This window comes from Chanodichthys erythropterus, chromosome 23, assembly GCF_024489055.1.
Source record: "Chanodichthys erythropterus isolate Z2021 chromosome 23, ASM2448905v1, whole genome shotgun sequence".
Classification (NCBI taxonomy): Eukaryota; Metazoa; Chordata; class Actinopteri; order Cypriniformes; family Xenocyprididae; genus Chanodichthys; species Chanodichthys erythropterus.
Window position 1 is genome coordinate 26,767,628 of NC_090243.1, and position 22,595 is coordinate 26,790,222.

At 35.5% G+C, this 22,595-nt stretch overlaps 1 protein-coding gene across 1 annotated transcript in view; it reads left to right on the top strand.

The window, feature by feature from the left end:
- adarb2 (adenosine deaminase RNA specific B2 (inactive)) overlaps positions 1-22,595 on the top strand; it is a 228,009-nt gene that overhangs the window by 190,059 nt on the left and 15,355 nt on the right. Inside the window, exons 5-7 of the mRNA XM_067377710.1 lie at positions 11,021-11,189; positions 14,473-14,624; positions 17,904-18,072. Coding sequence (XP_067233811.1) covers positions 11,021-11,189; positions 14,473-14,624; positions 17,904-18,072 — 490 coding nt within the window. The remainder of the gene's footprint in view (positions 1-11,020; positions 11,190-14,472; positions 14,625-17,903; positions 18,073-22,595) is intronic.

Sequence of the window (22,595 nt, forward strand, 5' to 3'; positions counted from 1 at the left end):
TATATATATATATATATATATATATATATATATATATATATATATATATATATATATATATATATATGAGCAATATCACACTCGTAGCCGTGCGATATGGCTGTATATCAGCACGCTGTGATTCGTCCGTAGGCACGAGGCCGCAGGTAATCACAGCGTGCTGATATACAGCCATATCGCACGGCTACGAGTGTGATATTGCGTTTATACAACAGTTCGACGGCACGAGTGTGTAAATAAATAACAACAACAACGGAGTGTCTTTAAAACCCTCTTTTGTGCAGCACTACCTCCTTCCGCCACGGATTCAAATCTCAATTTGACAGTTGGACCAAGCCTCCGTTACTAATTCTAAAATGTCACTTCAGAACTAGTAACGAAGGAACGTTGAGTCGCTTCATTGAAACACATTGAATTTTCTACAGTATTAGAGAGAGAGAGAGAGAGAGAGAGAGAGTAGCTATTACCTGTCTGGTATATTGCATTACATTCATTCATCAAGTCGATGTCCATAATATTACATCCTTTAAACAAGTCAGTTTGAATGTCCGCTGAGGTAAGCAATCTTTGTATTTGTCTTTTTTTTTTTTTTTTTTTAGCTTTGGGAATTTTCCATAGCACCACAGCGCTAAAACAACTTCCTTTTGAAAAAGTTCCTTTCAATTTAAAAGTCTCTTGTGACTCCCTGACTAATTCTCCTGTAAAGTGTTGCCGCCATCTAATGGCGTATTAATGTAATGTTCACTCAATCCATATTACTTAATGGACATATTTATATAAAATAATATTTATTGAACACCATATAAGCACAATTGTAAAGTTCAGTCAAACATGAAGCACTAGTTATTAAAAAAAAAAAAAAAAAGTCACCATTTACGCTGGTATGTGGGTTTTACAAATATTTAACGAATGAAAATGATTTTAAAGATTTTAAATATGCATTTCCTTCAGCCTGAGGCTTAATCATTTCACTTTTGGTGTGAAAGGGCCTTTACAAAAATAATTTTTAATTAAAAAAACAAATAAGCCCAGCCCAGGTGAGAAAAAGTAATGCAAAAGTAATGTAACACATTACTTTCCATAAAAAGTAATCAAGTAAGTTAGTTATTTTGGGAGCAGGAATTAATGCAATATTGTAATGCATTACTTACCTATTAGGGCTGTCAAACGATTAATCGAATACAAAATAAAAGTTTGAGTTTGCATAATATATGTGTGAGTAATGTGTGTAAATAATATGTATATATAAATACACACAAATTAATGTATATATTTAAGAGAAATATGTTATTTATGTACAAAAAATGTATTTATATATAATATAAATGAATAAAAAATATAAATAAATACATATACTTGTAAATATTTCTCAAATATATACATAGATGTGTTTGTATTTATATATAAATAATAATTACACACAGTACACCCACATATATTAGGCAAACTCAAACTTTTATTTTGTATGCGATTAATCGTGATTAATCGTTTGACAGCCCTACTTTCTATATACAATTTAATCACTGTTTAAATAACAGATTATTTTCATCCTACTAAGAGAAACAATGTGAAGTTCAGCGTTATTCACTGGTTTGAATTACTGATACATAGACAAAGAACATCTGACTGTACATGAAACATTACATATCAGATCAGGCATTAACAGTTAACATTTACTTACACATTGTTGCATTACTGTTGAAATGCGATTGATTTACCAAAGAATGTGAACACAGTGAAATGTACCGATTACAAATAAATAAAGCTCAACTGAGACATTGACATTGTTAAAAGTAAATAATCCTATTCCTAGCATTAGGATCCTTTGAAAGGTAATGTTATTTTTAGTCCTGTATCGCTCTTCTCTCCTCGTCATCTCACTAGCATGCCAGTGGGCGGGGCTAACTTTGCAATGATGAAGTAGGTGTTGATTTCTTCTGCAGAGGCGGGGTTTCACCTATCTATAGGCACATTCCGGGACAAGTCGTTCGCTGGGCCTGGTGTCAATTAAAGCTTTTATTGGACTAACAAGGAAGTTTTCAGTTCTGAAACTCACAGGATATTCTTATAGTACGATGATCTCTTATATATCAAAAGCTTAAGGAAAAGTTGATTTCTCAATTCATGACTCCTTTAAAATGGACTGTTATTTCATGTCAGGCCTTATATGGTTAAGTCTTACTACTTTTAAAGAATTCAGATGTTTGGCAATAATGTAAAGCACATATAGTTTGCTGTGAATAGTGCATGTCTTTTAGCACACTTGCCTTTGATACTGTGATGTTCTCCTTTCTGTTTTTACACAGCGGTCTACTGAAGGGTAAAGAGAGCGGCAGTCATGTTCACATCCAGGGTGTTTGCCTTTGTACCCACCTCACTGGCACAATGTGCTTTCTCAGAGATGTTGATGATTATTGCTCTTCTAAAAGCAGCAGTGCCCACAGGCCTTTCCACCCCCACACACCGAGAGAAGAGCCTTTACAACAATTTCATGCCGGTACAGAGAGAAATTACTACACACTCTCTTTTCTTTCTCTCTGCCATCACCAGATTGATCTAAACTATCATTAAATGGAACAGCGTGGAGAGAACAGGCTGGGAGGGCGAGGTGCTTTGGGCCTTTTAACTTTCATTTTTTTTCTAGAAAGTGTTTTTGCTGTTGGGGATTGTTGAATAAAGATGCCTGAACACACATGCTGGGACCCTGCTGTGCTCTGTACCAATGCATGCTGGGATAGATCAGGTAAGGCAGGTGGAGACCGGGCAGAGCCAGCTGGCATTTGTCTTCAGAGGAACATTTGGGACGTTTCAGTCGGTCTTTGATAGATGGAAAGGTTGAGTTCATATAATAGTGTGTGAGCAGTAGAACATAACTCATTGTAATGGTTTATTGCTGGACAGCTGCACTGTTTTCCTCAAGGATTTATTTTTCCTGGAGTTCCAGGATTCTCTTTTCCCTCCCTGCTTGTCACGTGCAACAGTAATGCTGTCATGATTGTCAAAAAATATGATTTATTTATTAGGAATGGAAATTGAATATTTTGAAGAATTTTTATGATACCCTTTCCTGTGAAAATGACACAGCAAATGTTTAGTATCTTTATTATATATATATATATATATATATATATATATATATATATATATATATATATATATATATATATATATATATATATAAAATTTGCATGCAGAAACACAGAAAAAAGCAGGAAATGATATCAAACTATCAAAAAAGGCCCCTGTTGACTTTCATAATTTCATGACTTTGTTCAGGTCAATAAGTCTCTTAAAATAACAGACAGTTTGACCATTATATGAAAAAAACTTAAAAAATAATGATTAATATACTGTATGTACACTCACATATATTTATGATTTAAGAAAATATGTTCTTGCTTTTTATTTGATGGTTAAACCACACGACTGCTAGACTTTCTCTTTTTGTCCTCCAGAAGAAAAGAAGTCATACATGAGGTTGAGTAAATGATAAGTGAACTTAGTGAACTAACCTTTTAAACTCAGTGTATCTGGATACATGTAGTGTTTCACAGTTAAAATTTCGCATAAACCTGATATTATCAAGTATGAAAAAATGAGCGATTGACCGCTTCGATCTGGAGATATGATTCATTTGAACCCAGTCTCTCTTTTTCTGGCTCGCGTTTCATCTATTTCTCCCCTTCCCATGGCCTCTCCTCTCTCTCACTTTCTCGGTTCAGCAGGCAGCGAAAGGTGGAAGAATGGATTTCAAAGGCTATGCCTTTAACCCCACCTCAATATTAGTTTTTATTATTGTTATTGCCAGGCAGCCGCGCTGGTGGCGGCCGGGCCACGGCGTGCAATTCCGTCTGGGCCCCGACTGATAAAAGCTCATATGTTGCTTCTAGCCTGCAGGTCTACATGAGGCAGTGAACACTAAATTTTTGAAGCGATGGGGAGATATTTTTTTTTTCCAGCACACAGAGCTTTATGGTTAAGCATGCTGAGACATCCGCTCACACGCTTGAGCTGTTCTCAGTGCAAAAATCCTAGCGAAGCCCGTATCCTCCTGCCCAGTGCCGTATCGTGGTCGAGCAGCTGTGAGACAGGTACAGCAGGCCGTGGCAGGTGGGGACGCTTTGTGCCGGGGTTGTGGGTTTCGTCTTGCTGTGGCCGATGAAAATGTCACAGGAAAGCTTGATGTACACTGAAGACCAGTTACTCATCCTTGTGTAGAGAACATCAGCAAAGAGCAGCTTTTACTGTGGACTACAGCATAATTTATAGTTGTGTTTGCTTCTTATTTTTTAAACAGTCATTTAGTAAAAACTGTAATACAGTAAGAACAGTAAAATTGTGAAATATACTGTTTAATATATGTTAAAATGTCATTCCTTTGATCAAAGCTGAATTTTCAGCATCATTATGCTGATTTGCTGCTCAAGAAACATTTCTGATTATTATTAGTGTTGAAAACTATGGAACTATGCTTGTTTCTGCCATGAAATAAGAAATAAAAAAAATAATTGTAACTTTTTATTTCACAATTCTGACTTTTTTTTCTCAGAACTGCGAGTTATAAAGTCAGAATTGCGAGTTGTAAAGTCAGAATTCTGTGATATGAAGTCCGAATTGCGAGATACAAAGACAGAATTGCATGTTATAAAGTCAGAATTGCGAGATATAAAGTCAGAATTGCGAGATATAAAGTCAGAATTGCGAGTTATAAAGTCAGAATTGCATGTTGTAAAGTCAGAATTGCATGTTATAAAGTCAGAATTGCGAGATATAAAGTCAGAATTGCATGTTTTAAAGTCAGAATTGCATGTTATAAAGTCAGAATTGCGAGATATAAAGTCAGAATTGCGAGATATAAAGTCAGAATTGCGAGATATAAAGTCAGAATTGCATGTTGTAAAGTCAGAATTGCGAGATATAAAGTCAGAATTGCATGTTGTAAAGTCAGAATTGTGAGTTATAAAGTCAGAATTGCATGTTATAAAGTCAGAATTGCGAGATATAAAGTCAGAATTGCATGTTGTAAAGTCAGAATTGCGAGATATAAAGTCAGAATTGCGAGATATAAAGTCAGAATTGCGAGTTATAAAGTCAGAATTGCGAGATATAAAGTCAGAATTGCATGTTGTAAAGTCAGAATTGTGAGTTATAAAGTCAGAATTGCATGTTATAAAGTCAGAATTGCGAGATATAAAGTCAGAATTGCGAGATATAAAGTCAGAATTGCGAGTTATAAAGTCAGAATTGCATGTTGTAAAGTCAGAATTGCGAGTTATAAAGTCAGAATTGCATGTTATAAAGTCAGAATTGCGAGATATAAAGTCAGAATTGCATGTTGTAAAGTCAGAATTGCGAGATATAAAGTCAGAATTGCATGTTGTAAAGTCAGAATTGCGAGATATAAAGTCAGAATTGCGAGTTGTAAAGTCAGAATTGTGAGATATAAAGTCTGAATTGCGAGTTGTAAAGTCAGAATTGCATGTTATAAAGTCAGAATTGCGAGATATAAAGTCAGAATTGCATGTTGTAAAGTCAGAATTGCGAGATATAAAGTCAGAATTGCGAGTTGTAAAGTCAGAATTGTGAGATATAAAGTCTGAATTGCGAGTTGTAAAGTCAGAATTGCATGTTATAAAGTCAGAATTGCGAGATATAAAGTCAGAATTGCATGTTGTAAAGTCAGAATTGTGAGATATAAAGTCAGAATTGCATGTTATAAAGTCAGAATTGTGTGATATAAAGTCAGAATTGTGAGTTATAAAGTCAGAATTGCGAGTTATAAAGTCAGAATTGCGAGATATAAAGTCAGAATTGCGAGTTATAAAGTCAGAATTGCATGTTGTAAAGTCAGAATTGCATGTTATAAAGTCAGAATTGCGAGATATAAAGTCAGAATTGCGAGATATAAAGTCAGAATTGCGAGATATAAAGTCAGAATTGCGAGTTATAAAGTCAGAATTACGAGATATAAAGTCAGAATTGCGAGTTATAAAGTCAGAATTGCATGTTATAATGTCAGAATTGCGAGATATAAAGTCAGAATTGCATGTTGTAAAGTCAGAATTGTGAGTTATAAAGTCAGAATTGCGAGTTATAAAGTCAGAATTGCGAGTTATAAAGTCAGAATTGCGAGATATAAAGTCAGAATTGCGAGTTATAAAGTCAGAATTGCGAGTTATAAAGTCAGAATTGCGAGTTATAAAGTCAGAATTGCGAGTTGTAAAGTCAGAATTGCGAGATATAAAGTCAGAATTGCGAGATATAAAGTCAGAATTGCGAGTTATAAAGTCAGAATTGCGAGATATAAAGTCAGAATTGCGAGTTATAAAGTCAGAATTGCGAGTTATAAAGTCAGAATTGCGAGATATAAAGTCAGAATTGCGAGTTGTAAAGTCAGAATTGCATGTTATAAAGTCAGAATTGCGAGATATAAAGTCAGAATTGCGAGTTGTAAAGTCAGAATTGTGAGATATAAAGTCTGAATTGCGAGTTGTAAAGTCAGAATTGCATGTTATAAAGTCAGAATTGCATGTTGTAAAGTCAGAATTGTGAGATATAAAGTCTGAATTGCGAGTTGTAAAGTCAGAATTGCATGTTATAAAGTCAGAATTGCATGTTGTAAAGTCAGAATTGTGAGTTATAAAGTCAGAATTGCATGTTATAAAGTCAGAATTGTGTGATATAAAGTCAGAATTGTGAGTTATAAAGTCAGAATTGCATGTTATAAAGTCAGAATTGCGAGATATAAAGTCAGAATTGCATGTTGTAAAGTCAGAATTGCGAGATATAAAGTCAGAATTGCGAGATATAAAGTCAGAATTGCGAGATATAAAGTCAGAATTGCGAGATATAAAGTCAGAATTGCGAGTTATAAAGTCAGAATTGCATGTTGTAAAGTCAGAATTGCGAGTTATAAAGTCAGAATTGCATGTTATAAAGTCAGAATTGCGAGATATAAAGTCAGAATTGCATGTTATAAAGTCAGAATTGCGAGATATAAAGTCAGAATTGCATGTTGTAAAGTCAGAATTGCGAGATATAAAGTCAGAATTGCGAGTTGTAAAGTCAGAATTGTGAGATATAAAGTCTGAATTGCGAGTTGTAAAGTCAGAATTGCATGTTATAAAGTCAGAATTGCGAGATATAAAGTCAGAATTGCATGTTGTAAAGTCAGAATTGCGAGTTGTAAAGTCAGAATTGTGAGATATAAAGTCTGAATTGCGAGTTGTAAAGTCAGAATTGCATGTTATAAAGTCAGAATTGCGAGATATAAAGTCAGAATTGCATGTTGTAAAGTCAGAATTGTGAGATATAAAGTCAGAATTGCATGTTATAAAGTCAGAATTGTGTGATATAAAGTCAGAATTGTGAGTTATAAAGTCAGAATTGCGAGTTATAAAGTCAGAATTGCGAGATATAAAGTCAGAATTGCGAGTTATAAAGTCAGAATTGCATGTTGTAAAGTCAGAATTGCATGTTATAAAGTCAGAATTGCGAGATATAAAGTCAGAATTGCGAGATATAAAGTCAGAATTGCGAGATATAAAGTCAGAATTGCGAGTTGTAAAGTCAGAATTGCGAGATATAAAGTCAGAATTGCGAGATATAAAGTCAGAATTGCGAGTTATAAAGTCAGAATTGCGAGATATAAAGTCAGAATTGCGAGTTATAAAGTCAGAATTGCGAGATATAAAGTCAGAATTGCGATTTGTAAAGTCAGAATTGCATGTTATAAAGTCAGAATTGCGAGATATAAAGTCAGAATTGCGAGTTGTAAAGTCAGAATTGTGAGATATAAAGTCTGAATTGCGAGTTGTAAAGTCAGAATTGCATGTTATAAAGTCAGAATTGCATGTTGTAAAGTCAGAATTGTGAGTTATAAAGTCAGAATTGCATGATATAAAGTCAGAATTGTGTGATATAAAGTCAGAATTGTGAGTTATAAAGTCAGAATTGCATGTTATAAAGTCAGAATTGCGAGATATAAAGTCAGAATTGCATGTTGTAAAGTCAGAATTGTGAGTTATACAGTCAGAATTGCATGTTATAAAGTCAGAATTGCGAGATATAAAGTCAGAATTGCATGTTGTAAAGTCAGAATTGCGAGATATAAAGTCAGAATTGCGAGTTATAAAGTCAGAATTGCATGTTGTAAAGTCAGAATTGCATGTTATAAAGTCAGAATTGCGAGATATAAAGTCAGAATTGCGAGATATAAAGTCAGAAATGCATGTTTTAAAGTCAGAATTGCATGTTATAAAGTCAGAATTGCGAGATATAAAGTCAGAATTGCGAGATATAAAGTCAGAATTGCGAGATATAAAGTCAGAATTGCATGTTGTAAAGTCAGAATTGCGAGATATAAAGTCAGAACTGCGAGATATAAAGTCAGAATTGCATGTTATAAAGTCAGAATTGCATGTTGTAAAGTCAGAATTGCGAGATATAAAGTCAGAATTGCGAGATATAAAGTCAGAATTGCGAGATATAAAGTCAGAATTGCATGTTTTAAAGTCAGAATTGCGAGATATAAATTCAGAATTGCATGTTGTAAAGTCAGAATTGTGAGTTATAAAGTCAGAATTGCGAGATATAAAGTCAGAATTGCGAGATATAAAGTCAGAATTGCGAGATATAAAGTCAGAATTGCATGTTGTAAAGTCAGAATTGCGAGATATAAAGTCAGAATTGCATGTTATAAAGTCAGAATTGCGAGATATAAATTCAGAATTGCATGTTGTAAAGTCAGAATTGTGAGTTATAAAGTCAGAATTGCGAGATATAAAGTCAGAATTGCGAGATATAAAGTCAGAATTGCATGTTTTAAAGTCAGAATTGCATGTTATAAAGTCAGAATTGCGAGATATAAAGTCAGAATTGCGAGATATAAAGTCAGAATTGCGAGATATAAAGTCAGAATTGCATGTTGTAAAGTCAGAATTGCGAGATATAAAGTCAGAATTGCGAGATATAAAGTCAGAATTGCATGTTATAAAGTCAGAATTGCATGTTGTAAAGTCAGAATTGCGAGATATAAAGTCAGAATTGCGAGATATAAAGTCAGAATTGCGAGATATAAAGTCAGAATTGCGAGTTATAAAGTCAGAATTGCATGTTGTAAAGTCAGAATTGCATGTTATAAAGTCAGAATTGCGAGATATAAAGTCAGAATTGCGAGATATAAAGTCAGAATTGCGAGATATAAAGTCAGAATTGCGAGTTATAAAGTCAGAATTGCATGTTGTAAAGTCAGAATTGCATGTTATAAAGTCAGAATTGCGAGATATAAAGTCAGAATTGCGAGATATAAAGTCAGAATTGCATGTTTTAAAGTCAGAATTGCATGTTATAAAGTCAGAATTGCGAGATATAAAGTCAGAATTGCGAGATATAAAGTCAGAATTGCGAGATATAAAGTCAGAATTGCATGTTGTAAAGTCAGAATTGCGAGATATAAAGTCAGAATTGCGAGATATAAAGTCAGAATTGCGAGATATAAAGTCAGAATTGCGAGATATAAAGTCAGAATTGCGAGATATAAAGTCAGAATTGCGAGTTATAAAGTCAGAATTGCATGTTGTAAAGTCAGAATTGCATGTTATAAAGTCAGAATTGCGAGATATAAAGTCAGAATTGCGAGATATAAAGTCAGAATTGCATGTTTTAAAGTCAGAATTGCATGTTATAAAGTCAGAATTGCGAGATATAAAGTCAGAATTGCGAGATATAAAGTCAGAATTGCATGTTATAAAGTCAGAATTGCGAGATATAAAGTCAGAATTGCATGTTGTAAAGTCAGAATTGCGAGATATAAAGTCAGAATTGCGAGATATAAAGTCAGAATTGCGAGTTATAAAGTCAGAATTGCATGTTGTAAAGTCAGAATTGCATGTTATAAAGTCAGAATTGCGAGATATAAAGTCAGAATTGCGAGATATAAAGTCAGAATTGCATGTTATAAAGTCAGAATTGCGAGATATAAAGTCAGAATTGCATGTTGTAAAGTCAGAATTGCGAGATATAAAGTCAGAATTGCATGTTATAAAGTCAGAATTGCGAGATATAAATTCAGAATTGCATGTTGTAAAGTCAGAATTGCGAGATATAAAGTCAGAATTGCGAGATATAAAGTCAGAATTGCGAGATATAAAGTCAGAATTGCGAGTTATAAAGTCAGAATTGCATGTTGTAAAGTCAGAATTGCGAGTTATAAAGTCAGAATTGCATGTTATAAAGTCAGAATTGCGAGATATAAAGTCAGAATTGCGAGATATAAAGTCAGAATTGCGAGTTATAAAGTCAGAATTGCATGTTGTAAAGTCAGAATTGCATGTTATAAAGTGAGAATTGCGAGATATAAAGTCAGATTTGCGAGATATAAAGTCAGAATTGCGAGTTATAAAGTCAGAATTGCATGTTGTAAAGTCAGAATTGCGAGTTATAAAGTCAGAATTGCGAGATATAAAGTCAGAATTGCGAGTTATAAAGTCAGAATTGCATGTTGTAAAGTCAGAATTGCGAGTTATAAAGTCAGAATTGCATGTTATAAAGTCAGAATTGCGAGATATAAAGTCAGAATTGCATGTTATAAAGTCAGAATTGCGAGATATAAAGTCAGAATTGCATGTTGTAAAGTCAGAATTGCGAGATATAAAGTCAGAATTGCATGTTGTAAAGTCAGAATTGCGAGATATAAAGTCAGAATTGCGAGATATAAAGTCAGAATTGCGAGTTATAAAGTCAGAATTGCATGTTGTAAAGTCAGAATTGCGAGTTATAAAGTCAGAATTGCGAGATATAAAGTCAGAACTGTGAGTCAATTAATTTAGTTAATTAAACGGGTTGTTTTAGCTTACTGTATCTTTAAGACATCTACAGGTATATGTAATGATCTCTGCTATAACTGACTAATGGCACATATATTTAATTTGATAACACTTACATTAAGTTTGCTGTCAGATCCAATATTATTAAGCTGCAGAATAATGACTACATGTGTTTATGTCTTTGTGCTCATCAGGTTTGGATCTGAGACAGGCCCAAGTGGTGGCGTTATCAACCGGCACTAAATGCATTAACGGAGAATATATCAGTGACCAGGGCCTGGTGGTCAACGACTGCCATGCTGAAATCACAACTAGACGAGCCCTGCTGCGGTTCCTGTACTCCCAACTAGAGTTACACCTCAGGTAAATGACACACATTTAGATAAGTTATATCAGTTGTGCTGCACACATCCTGAAAAGTAAAGCCAAAGCATTGTGATCGCCCCCTGGTGGCTGGCTGCAGTATAGGTCATAAACCCCGCCCTCTCAGTGTAATTAATGCGAGCCAAACTAAAAAATCCAATTAAACTTCAAATAAATTTTCTCCAAAGATGCTTTCTGTCATTTTTTTCTGTTCTCATAACGCTGACGGATGTTCAAGTGTTTGTTTTAAGTAAGTTTGGTTTTAGTTAGTTATTTGATTATATAAAAACGGGGTGTAACATCATGATTGACAGCTGTGCTTGCGATTGAGTCTTTTTTTTTACAGTCTAATATATATATATATATATATATATATATATATATATATATAATATATATATATATATATATATATATATATATATATATATATATATATATAATATGTGTGTGTGTATAGAATAACAATGCCTAAAAGTAAACTTCAACAAATCCCTAAAAAGAAACAGCTTTAAAAAATGACTTAGAATGAATAGAGAACAGCATGATGTGTTTACGCACAAATGAAGTGATGCATTATAATATACATTGTGTTTTCCTAAAACACATTAAAGGAATGTTCTCTGCTCAGAACAAGTTAAAATCTGTAAGTATGTGACTGCTGTAAATATGTGAAAGCAATTTGTAAAAAGAAGCAAAAATCTAATTAAACGTAATGCACTTGCACAGGAAGTCAAGTAGAAGTGAGCAGCTTGCTTTATGTTAAAGCTCTTTTTTCTGCACAAAAATGTGTTATCTGAGCTGTAAAGCTGTATATATTGCTTCTTGAGGTGGAACTATGAGCACAGCAAACAGTGCCTTTCTGGTATATTTGTGCATGTCAACCCTTGTGAAAAAAAACGTGCACTTAATTGTAATGAATGTGCACTTGTAGTGTACTTCAAATCGTAAAAGTATATATATATATATATATATATATATATATATATATATATATATATATATATATATATATATATATATATATATATATAATTTTTTTTTTTTTTTTAATAACTGTACTTGCAGATAATATATTATCAATTAAATAAAGGCCATTTAGGTGAACTTTCATGACTGTTTCTTAACACACTTAAGTACACTTTTAAAGTACACTTTATAATAATGTCAAATTCAAAGTACTTTACAGTACATTCTAAATTGTTGTTTTAATGTTTGTTTTGCTTTAAAGAAGTACACTTATTTACACGTACTAAAGAACATGTAAAGTAATTGATTAGAATTTTAACTGTAGCATGCTATTCAATATTATATTTAAAGGTTATATATTTTAAATGTACTATATTGTAACTTTTTCATTACAAATGTGTAATTACACATATATTTAAATACCTGACAGTCCATTTGACAATACACTTATCAACCATATTTAAAAGATGTAATTAAGAAATTGCATATATAAAAAATGTAGTCCAACTGAAGTGTCAAAAAGAGGTTCAGCTAACTGCATTTAATATAAATTAAACTATAATAAATGTTTATTTAATTGCAATTAACATGCAATTAAATGTCCTGAAACATTATATTCAATTCACACTTAAATATATTATTTTAAATTATATTATTTTTGTAGTCTTTTGCTAAAGTATGCTAAAATGTACTTGTTTTTCACAAGGGAAGTGAAAGTTGTGGTTTTACGTGGTCATGACGGGAGCTATATAAACACATGTAATATATAAGTCTTGCTGCTTTGACAATGTGTCAATGAAGCCTGTTTCCACATCAGAGTAAAGAAAAAATCACATTGTAAGATATAAAGACACATAGTGTCGCAATTTATGAGAAAAAAGTCGCATTGCGAGACATACATTTGCATTGCGGCATATAAAGTGATATTGTGAGTCATAAAGTCAAAATTGTGAGATATAAAGTAACATTGCAATAAGTCACTTGAGTTGTGAACTTTACACTGTGCATTGTGAAGTTGCAATTACGAGAAAACAATTGTGATATAAAGTGATATTGTGAGTTATAAAATCACATTTGTGAGTTTACAACATAAGTTGCATTGGGAGTAAAGTTGCAATTACGAGAAACAATGTTGCAATTGAGAGATTTAAAGTTAAATTGTGAGGCATAAAGTCACAATCAAGTCAAAATAACAAGAAATAAAGGTGTAATTTTAAGATATAAGGTCACAACTACCTTTCTTGTTCTACTCTGAGGCAGAATGGAGCATCCACAGTAATGTACTGTTCATCCCATTGTAAGTGCATTATTTTAAACAAAACACTTGCCTGTTTTTTCACACGAAAAATGTCAAAATCACTTTCTGTGCTAATCAACAGCATGTCACAGATGTTGTTGAGAAAGCTTGGCACGTTAAACCTTTGCTCCGTTAGAGCTTTAAGCAAACAACACATTTTCTCACAGTTGCACATTTTACACCTAGAAAAGAACTTGGATGTACTTTCAAATTTCAATTCTCCGTTCATTATCTGCTTCATCATTTCAGTCTGGTCTAGTGTTGGAGGTATCTTTGTGCGGTGGCGAAGACTTTAAATGTCTTCCTCGATGTAGCAGATTGCTGCATAGAAAAGTCTCCTGTAATGTCATATTTGCATACGCGTCTTCCCAGAGTGCATTATCTGCTGCTAAATGGGCCCGTTTGGCTGGGTCTGGAGTCTAGTTTGGAAGATAAGTCATTATGTTCGGCAAATAAAATAGCACAACGGCCATCAGCTGCTTCCTCAATAGACAGATCTGGAGCAACACGACTCCCACCCTTGACATCGCAGGTCATTTGTGTAATTAGCACAGCTTAGGTGCCAATTAGAGACGATGATGTTTGCGTATGTAATGCACTCCCCGTGCACAGTTCACCCCGTGCACTATTCCGAAACGTCTTTTGTAAGATGTCACAGTGAGGCGCTAATGCTAATTATGATGATATGTGTAAAAGTGGGGCGGCTCTGCAGGAAACGACGTGTCCTCCCTATAGCTGACTAGCTACAGATCATCTGGGTTAAAGAATTACAGCTTGCTGTTGTCCTGGCCATTTATATTCGCCTTGTTCTGACAGAGTAATAGTGTGAGTGCGAGAGGGGAATGTGACAGTGACGGAACTAGCCTTGGTCGCGGCAAGGCCAATATTTGTCTCCTTTGTGTCTTCGGCCCATTATTAGCCGGGAATGTGAGCACTGAACACTTTCAGACGTGGTTGTTTCTCATGTCTCCCCTCTTTCTTCTTTCTTCCCGCCTGGGGTCTGTGATCACTCTGAAGCAAAAGGAAAGAGGACTGGGAACAATCGATCTTCGTACGGCACAAAGACTCCTGTTTGAGACTGAGAGAAAATGTTCTCTTCCACATGTACACCAGCACTTCGCCCTGCGGGGACGCCCGTGTGAACTCGCCGTATGAAATCACCTCTGATTGTAAGATTATTTACTTGTCTGTATCATCTTTTCTGCTCTCTTGCACATGATGTATCTAATATAGACTTGAAGTGTCCAAATGCTACATATGTGGTTTTGAAAAACTTTTCTTTTTTAAGTAAAGTTTCTATTCAGTTACTCTAAAAATGTCATGTGGGGCAACATGTTTTCACATAATAATTAATTAATATTTAAAAAAAAAAGTTTTTTTTTTCAAGGTAATTTTGGTAGCACTTTATTTAGATGGTCCACTTTAGACATTCTACTAACTATAAATAACTTTGCGAATACGATGTCAACTACTGGTCAGGGACGCGGTTGTGCCCTGGGCATGTGTAATCGCACTACTCTGAGTGGGATTCGAACCAGCATTTCCGGCATGGGAAGCAGGTGCTTCTGGCACCAGTCACTAGTGTGCCTCTTGAGGCCAGGGGAGTGAGGTTTACCTGCACAGCTTTCACTAGCTGGCCTCAGTTACACTCACCCCCCTAAACCTCACTCCCATCCAGGTCACGGCACCAACGCAACCCCTCCAGGTCTACTCGCACTGCTCCAAGTGGGATTCAAACCAGTGTTTCTGGCATGGGAGGCGGGCAATCTAACAAGGATGCTAAAGACTGTAGCCTCAATTGTCAATCACTAGTGTACCTCTTGAGGCCAGGGGAGTGACGTTTACCTGGACAGCTCTTATTAGCTAGTCTCCATTACACTCTCCCCCCTAAACCTCACTCCCATCCAGGTCATAGCACTAATGTAACCACTCTGATTCTACTTGCACCGCTTCGAGTGGGATTCGAACCAGTGTTTCTGGAATAGGAGGCAGGCATGCTAACAAGGATGCTAAAGACCACAGCATCTAACATCAGTCGCTAGTGCAGCCCTTAAGGCCAGGGGAGTGAGGTTTACCTGCACAGCTTTCACTAGCTGGCCTCAGTTACACTCACCCCCTAAACCTCACTCCCATCCAGGTCACGGCACCAACGCAACCCCTCCAGGTCTACTCGCACTGCTCCGAGTGGGATTCTAACCAGTGTTTCTGGCATGGGAGGCGGGCAATCTAACAAGGATGCTAAAGACTGTAGCCTCAATTGTCAATCACTAGTGTGCCTCTTGAGGCCAGGGGAGTGACGTTTACCTGGACAGCTCTTATTAGCTAGTCTCCATTACACTCTCCCCTCTAAACCTCACTCCCATCCAGGTCACGGCACTAATGTAACCACTCTGATTCTACTTGCACTGCTTCGAGTGGGATTCAAACCAGTGTTTCTGGAATAGGAGGCAGGCATGCTAGCAAGGATGCTAAAGACCACAGCCTCTAACATCAGTCGCTAGTGTAACCCTTGAGGCCAGGGGAGTGAGGTTTACCTGCACAGCTCTTACTAGCTGGCCTCCGTTACACTCACCCCCCTAAACGTCATTCCCATCTGGGTCACGGCACCAATGTTACCCCTCCGGTTCTACTCGCACTGCTCTGGGCGGGATTCAAACCAGCGTTTCTGCCATGGGAGGCGGGCGCCCTAACAAGGATGTTAAATACTGTAGTCTTTAGCATCAATCACTAGTGTACCTCTTGAGGCCAGGGGAGTGAGGTTTACCTGGACAACTCTTACTAGCTAGTCTCTATTACACTCACCCCCCTAAACCTCACTCCCATCCAGGTAATAGCACTAATGTAACCCCTCCGATTCTACTTGCACCGCTTTGAGTGGGATTCAAACTAGTGTTTCTTTAATGGGAGGCAGGCATTCTAACAAGGATGCTAAAGACTCCAGCCTCAACCATCAGTTGCTAGTGTGCCTCTTGAGGCCAGGGGAGTGAGGTTTACCTGCACAGCTCTCACTAGCTGGCCTTTGTTACACTCACCCCCCTAAACTTCACTCCCATCTGGGTCATGGCACTAATGTAACCCCTCCCGTTCTACTTACTCTGCTCCGAGCAGGATTCAAACCAGCATTTCCAACATTGAAGGCGGGTATTCTAACAAGGAAACCCGAAGACCGTAGTCTCTACTGACAGTCGTTAGTGCAGTCCTCCAAGGGAGTGAGGTTTACCTGGACAGCTCTTATTAGCAGGCCTCTGTTACTCTCACCCCCCTAAACCTCACTCCCATCCGGTTCATGGCACCAATATAACCCCTCAGATTCTACTCGCACCGCTCTGAGCGGGATTCGAACCAGCATTTCCAGCATGGAGCCGGGCATGCTAACAAGGAAGCTCGCAGCCTCTAGCGTAAGTTGCTAATGCGGCTCTTGAGGCCAGGGGAGTGAGGTTTACATGCACAGCTCTTACTAGCTGGCCTCCGTTAAACTCACCCCCATAAACCTCACTTCTATCCCAGTCATGGCACCAATGTAACCCCTGTGGTTTTACTCACACCGAGTGGGATTCATACGTTTCTGGCAAGGGAAACCAGAGCCTCTAGTGTCAGTTGCTAATGCACCTCTTGAGGCCAAAGTTAGTTATAGTTAGCAGAATGTCTAAAGTGGACCATCAAAATAATGTGGTGTTGTTTTTGTTTGTTTGTTTTTTCACTTTTTTATTGCATTTAAACTAACAGAACATTGCAGGCTAACATATGTGAAAATATAATTCCTTACAGACTGAGTTACAATTATTTACTGTTACCATATACAGTAGTGGCAAAAAGTGATGTCTGACCTAGTAAAAGTAACATATTCACCATTGTGTATTTCACATTTGTGTATTTTACATTTGTTACATTTTAACATATGAAGTTAACAATTTATAACAAAGATTACACTTTTATCCTCCAAAAGTACTCCAAATGTCACCACATCCCATGTAATACATGAAAAAAATATTAGTTGTTTTATCCAATTATATACCTCAATTCAAAATGGACTAAACAAAGTTACATTAAAAAATTACATTTAATAAATTTAAAGTTTCTTATTACAAATTTGACAACCACATAAATCTAAAAACTATGCCTTGTTTTCATTTAGGCAGAATGTGAAATACTGCAAAACTTCTGAACTTTTTTTATCACAAACATCATATCAATTAATAAATATTCAAGTTTTTGGAAGTCACAACACATATTTTACAACCTGAACTAACTTTGCCTTGTCATAAAAGAGGTCAAATTATCAGATATATTAAGAGACTTTTGAAATATTGACCTCTAGAGAGGATCTTTTCAGAAAAAGTTGAATTGTATGTATGAATTGCAGTTTTAATGTATTTTAATAAATAAATAGATAGCTCATTAATAATGAGCATCACAACATTGACCCTAATTCTTCTTTTTTTATGCAGTGCAAAGCAACAGACACTTGGTGAAGAAGTTTCACAGCCACCTACGGACGAAGATTGAATCAGGGGAGGGGACACTGCCTGTGAAGTCCGCAGGGCCCGTTCAGACGTGGGACGGTGTCCTTCAAGGGGAACGTCTCATCACCATGTCATGCACTGACAAGATTTCCAGGTCAGTATCAAAAACACTGAACTTCACTCAAACTTCAGTACAAAGAACGACAGTAATCAAACATGGGCATCAGAGTTCATGATATATATTAGGTGAATAGAAAGTAAGCGGTAATTGGGGGGTTATTGAGGCAAAAGTCACAATTAATATAGTTAATAGTGAGAATTGGACCCTAAACTAAAGTGTGTCCAAAAAAATTAATATTTTGTAAAAATTGAATATGTGTCAAAATATTGGATTTGACATTAAGTCCTGCAGTACAAATGTAGCCTCAGTGTCCAAGGTGATATTGTGCCATTTTAGAACGATTCCACAAAGCAGGAAGGGAGTATACTGACCATCTCTGATTGTTAAGCTCAAGTGCTGGACAGTGTATTGATTTAAGGTTTATTTTTATTAGAGGATTAGTTTTTATGAAGGCGAGTTAGTCTCGTTTAAGCAGGGCGACTTTTATAAGGCATTATAATGGCCGAGGGAAAGGTTGGTGTGATATTTGCCTTGAGGAAGGGAGTCATCCAAACCAATGCTCTTTGGGACTGGCGTCATCACCATTAATGTCTTATGATGCCTTTACTGAGTTATGCTTTGATAATCCTTCAATAATTGCCTTCTGTATGGGATATGTCACAGTGTTAATCTGGACTTAATGTGCATGATTCATCAGTGCTCTTCATTTCAATATATATATATATATATATATATTATTGAAATTGAATGTTTTGAAAGTCTGATGCTCACCATGGTACCACATATTAAATAAAATACAGTACACATATGTAAAAACAGTAATATTGTGAAATACTATCATTTAAAATAATAAATTTTCAGCATCATTACTCAGTTTTTAGTGTCACATGATCCTTCAGAAATCATTGTAATATGCTGATTTGCTGCTCAAGAAACATTTGTTACATGTTTTATTGGACCTTGGAATAAAATTGCAGTTAGTGTAACAGGTGATGTGAGTGGATGGATATTTCGCCTAGAGAGTGTGATCACTCCAGGTTCAGACATTGTGACACTTTCACACCTCTATGAAGGTGTGAATCGCACTGCCCAGAGATAACACACACACACACACACAGCTGTGTTTGAGCTAACTGCCATATGCTCGATTTAATTACCACCATTAGTTGGCTTCTGTTTGTTTATGTGTACTTTGACAACCTGAGAAGTGTGATTGTGTGATCTCCATTTACTTGTAGTTACACACACTTCTTGTAAGCAGAAGTCAAGTCTATGATCTGTTGATGTCATGGATTTAGGATTAATACTGAGATAATATTCTCAAAGTGTTCTTTTGACTAAAATGATTAAAATAAGAAATGATATTTTGCATTAAGTTGGTTGTAAAACCATTAAAGGTGCAATATGTAAAATGTCTCTGTCCGCTAGAGGTCGCTAGAGGCCTATTCAAAACAAATGCGTAGCTTGATGACGGCAAGTTCGAGAACAGAATCTTGGGGCATGTGGTCTTCACCTCAACGGCTGGTGGAAAAGAATTGGGATACTACTCGGGAAGAAATCATGTTCATGGATGCGATTATTAACATTATTGTAGTGTGAAGCAGAGCAGGAGCGAGTGTTGTGGAGCTGAACGAGGAGCTGGAGCGATTACGCAACATACACTCCGCAAGCAGTGGGCCTTTTATTATGCCACAGTTGCCGGCGCCACTTTCGCTTTTCCGGTCATGAGTATGAGGTAACGCAGCTCTGTTTATCATATTAGATACATTTGAGAGTGTTGAAAATGATGTTATAGCGTTACTCTGTGCGTTCGCTCGGCGGCTGCTGTGAGACACTGTTACACACTGCAGTAAGATTGATCGATTTTACAATATCATATTAAATGCTGGATGATTGTGTTGATAAATGGCATGCTATTCATTTTAAAACATATTGTATGATGGAGAAAATGCTGTGTTACTGTTACTAAAAATAAAGCTGGATCTGATTATGCTATGATAGCTACTTCACAAAATAGTGTTTTTCTCTGAGACATGGTAAAGCATGAGACTCGCAAAAAAATCAAGAAAATTAGATTTAAACAAAAAGACTAAATGTGTTGAGCTATATGACAATAATTAGTTTTCTGTCTATAAATATATCAAAACAGTTGTTCCCTTGCCTATTAAAACATGTAAATATTAAAGCGTCTTTGGTGTTTCCATGGTTACTACAAAATAAAATTGAGGGTAACGCGGGTATGACACAGTTGACAGGCGACTCCTCACACGTCCCGGAGCCTTGGGTAAAATTGCAATTTTCTCAAGATTTACAAATAGTTGCAAACATTTGGGATATTGTAAGTACTCAAGTGAACAAAATATATAACACTGGCCTAGTGGTTTTTGGATATTTTACTGCAAAATTATTACATATTGCCCCTTTAATATTAATATTTGCATTTCACTATAAGCACACTGTCCATTCAATTTATCAGTTCACATCCATGTTGTAATTCCTAATTTTCTTAGTAGTAATTTCCATTAGATTCCCATCACTGTAATACAACAAAAAGAAAATGCTGGAATGATTGTTCTTTTATTTCATTCAGAATAAATTAGAGGCAGTACAACAAAAATTACAATGCTCTATCAATCATTTAAAATGTAAATAATGCATGGGTTTTCATAGTAGGATATTTTTTTTTTTACAACAATGAGAATTTATGGTAATTTTCATAAATGTATTTAAAGTAGGAATTAACCCACCTAAATTTTTGGGAGAGAAAAATATGAAATCCTAATATCATAAAAATCTTGTTATAAAAATGCATGTTTTTTGTTTGTTTGTTTTTTTGAGATTCACCCTAGTGTAAGCAATTCTCAGAGCATAGCAACAGTATCTAAGGGGGTGGGGCTTAGCTGAAGCTCATTTCAATACCAAGGAAGAATGCACCTTTTTTTTTTTTTAGCAAGCTCTTCTTCGTTTGCACTTCCCTCATTGAAATGTTTGGAACACCTTTCCTTACCAAGTGTGAGAATTATACATGATTACAATAGAATATTTATACCAGCTCACATATTCCTACCAGTAAATCACCTAGCCATACATGTAATGTGTGTATGTTAGGCTGGACACAGAGTCACACCAAGGTCAAGCTCTCTCCCCTGGGCCATTATTTCGACCAATCAGACTGCATCGGCCAGGACCACAAGGGTCTGATTCTATCTGGCTAGGTCATCGTGCAGGGTTAAAGTAATTACTTTAAAAAACACACACAGAATAAGACAGAATAGAGCATCCAGATCTTTTTTCTAAGTGCCACTCCTTTTCCATTTTATGTCCCATTGAGTTATCCTGCTCTTTTGTTGAGCCCACAGCTCAGAAGGGCCATTGATCAAGGTCACCATCAAGAGCAGGCTGGAAAACAGGTTTAAAGTCCTTATAGTCCCTTATAGACCAACTCCATTCATCTCCACTGCCCTCAACCAGCTCACCCTGTTTTTCATCCTTAGTCGCAGTCATTTTTTTCATCCCTTCATCATCTTCCCTGACCTCACATCATTATCCTCCATCTCTCCCTCCCGCGCTCCTCTGCTGCCTCCGTTCAGTCACAGGAAAGCTGTTCTGTGATAATGGAACCCCACTGCAATCCATACAATACATAAAAAAATCATTTTCTTAATATATATTTTGTTTCCAGTAAATATTTATAAGGCATAATAAATTAAGAATGAGTAATATGTAATATTGTAATTTTAAAATAATAACAATAACAAGCATTGTATTTTATAACAACATCAATAACACTAATAAAAAAAAAAATATTAATTAAAAAAAAATATATATATATATATATGAGTATAAAATAAAATTAATAAAAATTATCAGATTGATAGTCCTAAAAAGGAACATTATGAAATATATCAAATAATAAAATAAAATATAAAAATATTAAGATTAATTATCATATATGCCCCACTGCAATTAGATTGCAAAAACATAATAATAATAATAATAATAATAAATATTACATTTTCAGTAAATATTTATATAGCATATATTTTATTTTATTTTTATAAAATAATAATGATAAAAATTAATAAACGATAAAATATTAGATATATTAAGAATATTAAAAAAAAAAAATGAATAAAAATGATCAGATTGATAGGCCTAAAATGGAATCCATGACAGCATTGATAAAGCACAACTCCCTCACATCTTCAGCACTCATACATCCCTATATAAGAGCGTTACTACCACTGAACTTTACTGTGGGAACCAGGTACTTCTCACTGTACTCCTCCTCTAGCAACAACATAACATTTTGGATGCTGTTAGATCCAAAAAGATTGATTTGGTCTCATGAGAACAGAGTATTGATTCCCAGAATCTATATTTTGTAAATATGATCTTTAGAAATGGCTAACTGACTTCATTGTGCTTTGGCTACAGTAGGTTGATCCAGTGAGAACAACAACCATACATGTCATTTCTGCAGGCTGCATCTTACTCTGTGAGATAAACAGTCACTCTTTTCATAGCTTTTGCTGGCTCTGAGACACTCGCTTAGT